General features: G+C 33.5%; 1 protein-coding gene across 1 annotated transcript; it reads right to left on the reverse strand.

Annotated features, from left to right (window-relative positions):
• LOC104790751 (xyloglucan endotransglucosylase/hydrolase protein 31) lies at positions 6,565 to 8,377 on the reverse strand. The gene is made up of 4 exons (XM_010516532.2): positions 8,080 to 8,377; positions 7,624 to 7,724; positions 7,310 to 7,527; positions 6,565 to 7,223 (listed from the first exon to the last, which is right to left on the reverse strand). The coding sequence occupies exons 1-4, from the start codon at positions 8,279 to 8,281 to the stop codon at positions 6,863 to 6,865; spliced, it is 882 nt and encodes a 293-aa protein (XP_010514834.1). The 5' UTR covers positions 8,282 to 8,377; the 3' UTR covers positions 6,565 to 6,862.

Below are 9,369 nucleotides of genomic sequence, written 5' to 3' on the forward strand. Positions count from 1 at the left end.
TGATCCATATCTAATTATCTATTATGTCTCTGGTTATCTCACATATTCACGTATCATTTTTAATAATTTATAAAGATCAATATAATATTTCAAGATCAATATAATTATCCATTTATCCATTTATAAAGACTATTTTGTTTTGTGGTCCAATTGATAAATCTGCAAAGATCAATATAATATATATTTTTTGTTATGATTTGAGGTTTTTGAAAACAAAAAGAACATAATTAAACAATTGGTTTTTGTGTGTTTAATCAAAAAAAAAATGTTCCAAAAAAGAAATATTCAACTGGAACTTAAATATAAAAATAAAATATAATTTTAAAAATACCATTTAACTAAATTCTCTAAAGATGAAACCATTAGTATGAAATCTAGCACTATAAATTAAATTGATGAGGGAAAAATAAAAAAAAACCAAAAAAATATAAGTTATCCTTGGGGTTTTAAAAATTATTGAGATTGAAGAATTCATATAATTTTATAAGAAAATTAATTTAGTTTGTCACTTCAAAAGTAATATTTTTTTATTTTGAAATATTATCTGTAAATGTTGAGTTTATATCAACAAACAACCAAATCATGTGAATTTTGATTCAGCCACTTGGTATTCCTTTTATTTTAGGTTATAAAAAATTAAAATATTTATTTATAATTAAAGACATGTAACTCCCCTTGGTTTGAATCTAATAATAATTATGATGTTTCTATTTTATTTGAATCTAATCGGTTGATTGATGTGGAGCTTACTTACAAAAGTCAAATTATTTATTTTACCTTCGTTTATGGCGATTAAAACCTTGTTCTGTATTGATAAAACCACTGGAGAAGGAGACCATCTATGTCTCTGACCTTTCGCCTTAGCCAAATGAGTTCAATGACATTGCTTAGCTTGATTCACAGTTCTCTGTTAATGAATGTTAAAGGGAATGATTGATAGGATTGCATGTGTAGATTAAAGAATTAAAGTTCTTTCACCATGCATCATAGAACTAAAAACAAGGACCTTGATTCTAACTACTCTATCCAGCATGTTTTAGGTTCTGAGACCCCATCTTCACACCTCTCTTCCATACTTTGTTCTTGATTGTTTGCTTAAGGGCAAGCAAAGAATAAGTTTTGGGGAGTTGATATGTCTATATTTTGCATCTCCTTAGCATGCATTTGTCATACATTTAGCTAGGATGACTAGTCATTTTGCATCATTTTAGAACCTCTTTTATACACTTTGCATGTTTAGGAAATTTTTGCATCATCCTTGCATGCATTGTGCATTTCGAAGTATTTCAGGTGTTTAGGAGACGTCGGAGACGCACACAATCGAGCCAATCTCAACCTCCACAATCGAGCCACTCTCGACCTACGCAATCGAGCCACTCTCAGGGCACCAGTCGGACCACTCAATCGAGCCATCACTCGAGCCACCGGTCTATGGATTCAGCTTTTGACATCTTCATCAAAGTTGTAGAGAATTGAGTCATCTTTCCAATGCCGTTTATTTCAAGCCAATCGGAGTTGTGGTTCAAGAGTGATCATTGTTTTAGTAGATGCGTATACACCCAGCTCGAACCACTTTCACCGACCATGCTCGAGCAATTTTCACTCGCACGGCTCGACCCACTCCTACTCAAACCAATCAAGCCACTGGACGCACACATACGAAATCACGCATGCCAGGAAGACGCTCCGTCTGAAACGCTTCAGGAGACTCCCAAACCGACACTCTATCTTGTCGTTTTAAGTTTTAGGGATTCACACGTTTTTACTATATATACATTTTGTTAAGTCTTGGTTTAGGACATCTTATCTTTTATCTCATTTTCGTTTTTGTTCTTATGGTTAACCTAGCCACCTAAAAACGTTCTCAAACTTGTAATCCGACATCTCCGAGTTTATTCAGTTTTTGTACTTGATTCCTTCTCAAAAGTTGTTCTTCTCATTTTTATCTATCTTATTATGCTTGGTTCAATGTTTTCTGTGTTTGTATCTTGGATAATGATTTTCGGATCTGAGTAGTGTAGTAGTCCTTGAGGATGGGTTAGATTAGGTGGAGGATCTTAGGATGCAGAGTGTTTAAGCTTTGATTTTATGATTCCCTTCTGGACTAGTGTTAGAAATGCTAGTTTCTCTCTGATCAATTGGAACTAGGTTCGAGACATTTCCACACCTAAAAGGTGTTTGATGAAATGTCTGACCAACTAGTGCCAGAGACTTACGTTCCTAGCCTAAGAGATTAGTTGTCTAGGATGTTTGTTGACATGAACGAACTTGTATGTCATGCATGCTCAACCATGTTTCTCTAGCGAGAGCTAGGTATGGAAGGGGTTGAGTCTGAGTAGCTTTTACCAAGAGATTGGATTAGCTAAGTTGTGATGTTCGTTGTCTAGGGATAGATTGCTTGTGGCATGTTAAACAGTCTGTAGATTAGGAGACCTCACCGACATCAATTACTCCCATCCTTATGACCTCTTTCTTCCTGATTTTTATTACATTCCTGAGACTGTTTCGCGTCTTGCCTTTTAGTTCATGCTTAGACTCGTTTTCTGTTTTCATTCATTTTTGCTTCCTGTCATACATTCTCGTTCCTAGTCCTAGAACACATTTCCGTTTTGCATTCTGATTATTCTAGGATTGTTAGACAAAAACACCCTCTTTGAATTGGCTTGACTTGTGAAATCTTGATTGCATCTTGAGTGATAGTAAGTTTCCCATTTGGATTGACACCTTAAGTACTACAACACATAAGGTTAATTGAACATACTAGGAGACACAAAAATTCTAGTATCACCCCTTAGTAATTTTCCCACACCGGATAGATTGGGTTGGCATCTGACCAAATCTGGACTGTACACTGTCAAATCGGGGTATCAGGCTTTGCGGCGGAAACCGGAAACTGTTGTTCCTGTTTGTGGTCCAGATATTGTTCCTCTTCAGGCTTTTGTATGGCAGCTTCGGTGTCTACCAAAAATTCGACATTTTTTGTGGCAAGCGATCACGGGTTGTGTCGCGACAACAGCTACCCTTCGGCAACGTGGGTTGGGCTATGATCTAGAGTGTGCACTTTGTGGAGGGACGGAAGAGACAATCAATCATGTCCTTTTCTTATGTCCTCCAGCTCGGCAGGTTTGGGGTCTTTCCTCATTTCTGACATCCCCGAGTTGTTTTCCATCAGAGTCGGTTTATGCAAATATGGATTGGCTATTTTGGAGATTCCAACAGAATCCCTCGGTTGATATATTCCCCTGGATTCTTTTGTATATCTGGAAGGCCAGAAATGATAAAGTTTTTAGCAACTTGGATTCCAATCCATTAGCGATCTTACAGATAGCGGAAGAGGAAGCAAAGTTCTGGTTTGCGGCGCAGGAGGATGCTCTGGGAGTCTCGCCTCTGGGCGGCTCTCGACCGATTCTTGGTCCTACGGTTAATACTATGGTTGAGACTGCTAGGTTTGGATCCAAATACTGATGTTTTGTGGATGGATCTTGGAAGGAGACTGACCAGTTTATCGGTAGTGGATGGCATTGCATTTCCCCTGAAAGGGAATTTCCCACTATGGTGCATCAAATTCTCGTCTTAGCTTGTCACCCCTTCGTGCAGAAATGGAAGCCCTCATTTGGGCAATGCGGTGTATGATTGGTGCAGGTAATGAAAATGTTGTTTTTCTCACGGACTGTTCTGACATGGTGAAGATGGTGTCTTCGCCTCCCGAGTGGCCTGCCTTCAAGAATTATTTGGACGTGATTGAAAGAAGATAAGGAAGAATTCCTATCATTCTCTGTAGTCCTTATCCTCCGTTCACAGAATTGTAGTGCGGACAAGCTGGCGCGTCGAGCTAGATTGGAGTCGCATCACATTACCTATGTGAATGACTTTCCTTTAAATTGGCTCGTTTGAGCTGATCGTATTTTGTTGTAAAAAAAAAAAAGACATGTAACTCCATTTAACTCAAATGTAAATCCTATCCAATAATTTTACATTAATTCATTCCTCCTACTAACTTATTTATCTTTCAAGAGAAAATATTTTTTGTTAAATTTTAATATTTATTGAATTATTTTGGTTGGCTACACTTATATTCATATTTTGGTTGGCTAAATTAATATATTTCTCATGTAAAATTATAGTAATCATTCTCTCCTCCTCTCCCACCAATATCAAATATTGTTATATCTCATATGTGTTGTAACTTGTAAGAGTTTGATTCTATATTATAATTTAGAAAGTATTATCTATATTTAACATTGTTTTCAAGTTTATTTTTATTTATATAATAATAAAATATTTCTTTTATATTTCTTGCCTCTCTAATCTATTCATATTTATTTTTTAAATTTGCATAGTTAAATTTAATTTCACATATGTTAGTTTTAACAAAAAAATCAATTTTATTTGAGAATTAGATGTTCCTATTCATTTTTAAACGATAAATGTGTAACATAATATATATAAGCATTTTGTCTTGCAATCACAAGTTCCATTTCTATTACTTAACTCCATGGTTAAACTATAATATATGTTGTCATATTTGTAAGAACAACAACATACTTATTTAATATATTTAAAAGAGCAGATGATTAATCGAAATAAACATTTCTCCAAATTTTATAATTCAATCAGTGTGACGTACTTATTACTTTGAAAAACTTTTACATTGAAGTTCATAAAATCATATAAGAAAACTAAAATACTATGTCAATTCAAATTTGGAAGGAAACACTTGGTATTCCTTTTTAAGAAAATCAAGACATATATAAAAATTTATTAATATTTAACTCACTTTAAAAGGCATAAAAGGTCATTTAACTCAAAAATAACTTCTATCGAATAATTCCATATGTTCCTTCCACAAATAAAATATATATATATATATATATATATATATGTTCAAGATTATATTTAAATATTACAGAATTTTTTAGTTAGCTAAACTTATAGTCACATATATACAATATATATACATAAGAATTTATATTACTTATTAACACCATAATTCGAACCATTATTTGTTTAACTCAAAATTGGTTTCAAAGCCAACTAAAGAAAAACAGAAACGATCTTACTGATATTAGACCAAAACATGGGCATACAAACATCCGTATAATTGTTTTTAAAAAATAACTTATTATTGCAACATCAATGTATGAAGGGTTTACATAAGCAGTTAATTAGAAAATGTAAAATACAATAAATGTATTGGGAACAATATTAGTCAATGATTAGATTGGATCCTCAAAAGCAAGAAACAACATCCTCATAATTCATAAAAATAAACACCACAATTGTACACATCTAAACTAAATGTTATAAACATATAGTGTATAAATACAAGTGACTGCGAAGACCGTATATGCCTAATTAAAACGAAATAACACAAAAGAGAAAATGAAAAAGAACAAAAAAAACAAGAAAGTGTCAACTACACCACAACCACGCGTTGAATGGGGAAGCACCTAGTAGCAACAAAAAGAAACCAATAGAAAATCTGTAAATTTCTTGCAATTGAATGATTGGAGAAGATTGACATAGATAGTTAAAAAAAAATATACTACACCAAAATAATTATATACACATTTTAAATATAGGACAAATTTAGATTTATCTATATTTTACATTGTATAGAATATTGACTTCTTTTTTCTCTTCCAATCGACAAAATTAAATCATTAGCCTAATTTCTACTATGCAAAATAACATGATCTAATAGAATCCAACTCCGATAAAAGAAAAAATGCCACATAAATAATATTATCAATATATCATATTCAATTAAAGGCACTTTTACAATATCAACCAACTCTAGTTCTCATTCTTATTTTTATTTTTTTTAAGAGTCAATTTCAGTTATAAACACATCATATTCCGTTAATATGTAACAAATAAAAATAAATTGTAGGGACGTCTCTTTATCAAAGATGATGTCGACAACCGAAATACACACACAAAAGGCCAAAGAGGATAACAACACTTTGAAATAAGACAATAATAGTTATGAAAAAATATATTTCTTTCATTATATTTTTAACCCAAGAGGGTAATGAAATCTTCGAGAATTAGATTTTGGGTCCACACTGTTCAGTGTCGTCTTCACTCTTTCACTAGCATCTCTTTCGACGTTGGGAAAAGTGGTCATCATCATCATCATTATCCTCATCCTCCCTCATGCACCATTAATCTTTCCCTTCTAGATTCTTGATTTATTGTTGAATGATCCCTCTTATATCTTTGTTTTAACAACTAAATCGATCGACATGTCTATAGGATTTTCAACATTTTCGCACCGTTGATTATTTTTTGTTTGTGTTCAATAATATCTGCTATAACCGCTTATTTAATGATCCATAATGAAAGTACAATGGTCCATCATTGTTTCGGGCAGCCAGGATTATTTGTAAATATATATATATAGTTTTCATATCTGCCAAAATTCATATTTCAGATACACTAGGCTATTGTGGTGACTTGAACTCTTTAAGTATCTGACCACTAAGCCAAATCAACCACTAATCTCCTGATTAATCGTTGATTGGGAGAAAATATATAAATCAAACAAATAACTCAAGCCACTGTCGAAAAGACAATTTTTTTTTTTTGGTTCACACAACAATACAGTACCATATATATTAATATGATCACACAATATAGCCACAATTATTAGAAGAATACCAAATGGAACATTACAAAGTATTTGAAAAAACAAAACCCTTTCTTTTTAATCACAAATCGTAGAGGACCGGACGCTCAACTGCTTCAATCTAGTTTCCAGTGTGGACCCGTCACAAGACCTCCAATTATTATTAATTGAAATTGTATGTTTGGTAATGCGAAGTAAAATTATTAAAACCTTTCTTTTGTTTGTTTGTGTTTAACATTCTGGTGTTTGGGTATGGTCTCTTTTCGGGTCATGGCAATAGTTATAGACCAAGAAGTTCCTCTGTGCCCATGTCATTGCTGCCATTTGCTGCCGGCTCAACCCTTGGTTGCGGAATGGTGCAGGCGATGGCGGTCTGCATGAGCTACTGCTATCGGCTGTGCATCCGGCTAGCTTAAAGTTTTTGTACTTAGCCACAAATGGTTGGTATCGATAGTCAGCTTTGATCCTTCCATTTTCCGTGGCCCAATCTGATGCATCCCATATCGATCCGTAAACCCACATCGGTCTTGTGGGGAACGTAGCTTCATTCTTTCTATTATATGTACGTATCGGTACATCATCTACGAAGAATCTGTTTATATTTGAAAAAAATAATCCAATTTAGAATATCAAACAACTTACAAAATGGAGTAATTAATATAAAAATTCTTGACTTACACAATTTGGTTAGGGTTCCACAAAATTGCGTAATGGTGAAAATCTTTAGTAGGGTCGAACCACAAGGTAAATTTCATTTCTCTCCCAATGACATTTCGGTCGCCACTTCCTCTAGCGAATACATTTGTTTGAAGAGAATAAGGTTTCCCTGGCGTCGTCCCTAGAAACTCGATATCGACCTCATCGTGGTCTCCAGGATGCTCTTGGTTGTTCGAGAGCTAGAAGTCGAAAAAGTTGTCATTTTAATAACGCTTGAACTAACTACAAATTTATTAGAAGGGTTATTTAATTATAGTTCGATCATATATGCTTACGTAGAGGGACGTATCAACTCCAGCCGTGAAGCCTGGGTGGAGCTTAATGGAAGCACCAAAGTAGCCCGACCGGTATGGACGAATAGACTTGAACCCACTCCCTGTTCATATTTAATACGTACATATGAATATACGAAAAAAAAAACCATTATGAGTATAATTAAAAGAACATAATTAGAAATTAAAAAATAATAAATAATAAATATAAGCTACCGACACAGTCCTACAAGTCGTGCGGTGTATAAAATAACACTAGAAACTTGAGTGAGTGAGGGTTGACAACGAAACAACCAAATCGTCGCTTACCTAATATGATTCTAATCAACAATTACATTTATTAATTTTTTAAGAATGTATTAATTCCAAATGAATAAAAATAATCTTTTAGTGCATTTTCTAACATGGACCATCGAATTGAGTCCACAAAATATGTTGAAAAAAAAAAAAGGAACAGACCAGTGGATTTGTCGAGCCAAAGAGTAACAACGTCTTGCTCTCGACGTTGGTGTTGAGAGCCCCATAGAGTTCGAAATTCACGATCAAAAGGTGAAGTCGGTACTCGGGAACTCGGGTAGTATCCTGGCGAAGGAGAACGCTGGCTGTGACAACTACTAGGGCATAACACTAAGAGAGCTAGAAGGATAAGAGACAAAGCCATATTGAGAGTGAAGTAAAAATCCCTTTTGAGTGGTTATTACTACAAAAGGGAGAATAAATACATTAAAGAGAGACAAATATGTATGGAATGAATGAAGAAAAGTGAGAAGACACAGGTGAGTATAAATAGAGAGATGTGCGGGTCCGACAGTTATAGGAGTGAGTGACTGTTATCCGTCGATTGGATGGGCCTTACGGATTGATCCCATTCCCATGTCAAAATATGAACATTTAATGTCAACTTACATCATATATATGATTTAATAAAGAAAAAAAAGTAAGAAAAAAGAAAAAACAAGAAAAGGAAACTGACGAATAAATTATATATATATATATATAAAGTATAAGTATAATGAAATTTAAATTAAATACAAAAGAAAAAATATAACGTTGTAGACGAAAATAATAATACCCAACTTCATTAACGACCATAACATTGTATTTTGCACAATTTTGGATTTTAGATCCAAAGTCCAAACCTTGATATGCATGCATGTTGTAGTCAAAACCCACAAGAACAAGAGTGCTGCCACCCACAGAAACAATGTCTTTTTTCACACGGTCTAATAAATACCATCGTTAGGTACGGTTACTACCTATTCAATATTGACCTATTTTCTATTTAGCCAAAATAATTTGTAACTCAATATGGATATACTATAAGGTAATCGGTACAATACATGAATAAGTTCATGCGTGAGTTTATTTATTAAAGTAAAATGTTGTATGATGGTAAATCTATATATATAAAATCTGTACTGACAACATATTTTTCGTTGATACCATGTGGCAATGATTCTTAACAAAAAGCAACGTAGTGATGATATAGAGAGTTTATTTCCACTAATATTCCAAAATGTGTTTCCAACGTCATCATATACAGAGTTTATTTCCATTAATACTCGGTTGTCATAAATTTTAGATAATATAATATTTTATTACTATAATATTTTGAGTAAATTTTTTATACTCAATGTATCTTCGTTGCACATTATAAAAAAAACGTAATTACAAAAAATATCATTGTCATGTCAGACGTCATGTCAAAAATCGCTGACGTGTATTAAATAACTCAGTCGTAAAGCGTTG

The sequence above is a fragment of the Camelina sativa genome, chromosome 6 (genome assembly GCF_000633955.1).
Source record: "Camelina sativa cultivar DH55 chromosome 6, Cs, whole genome shotgun sequence".
Taxonomy (NCBI): domain Eukaryota; kingdom Viridiplantae; phylum Streptophyta; class Magnoliopsida; order Brassicales; family Brassicaceae; genus Camelina; species Camelina sativa.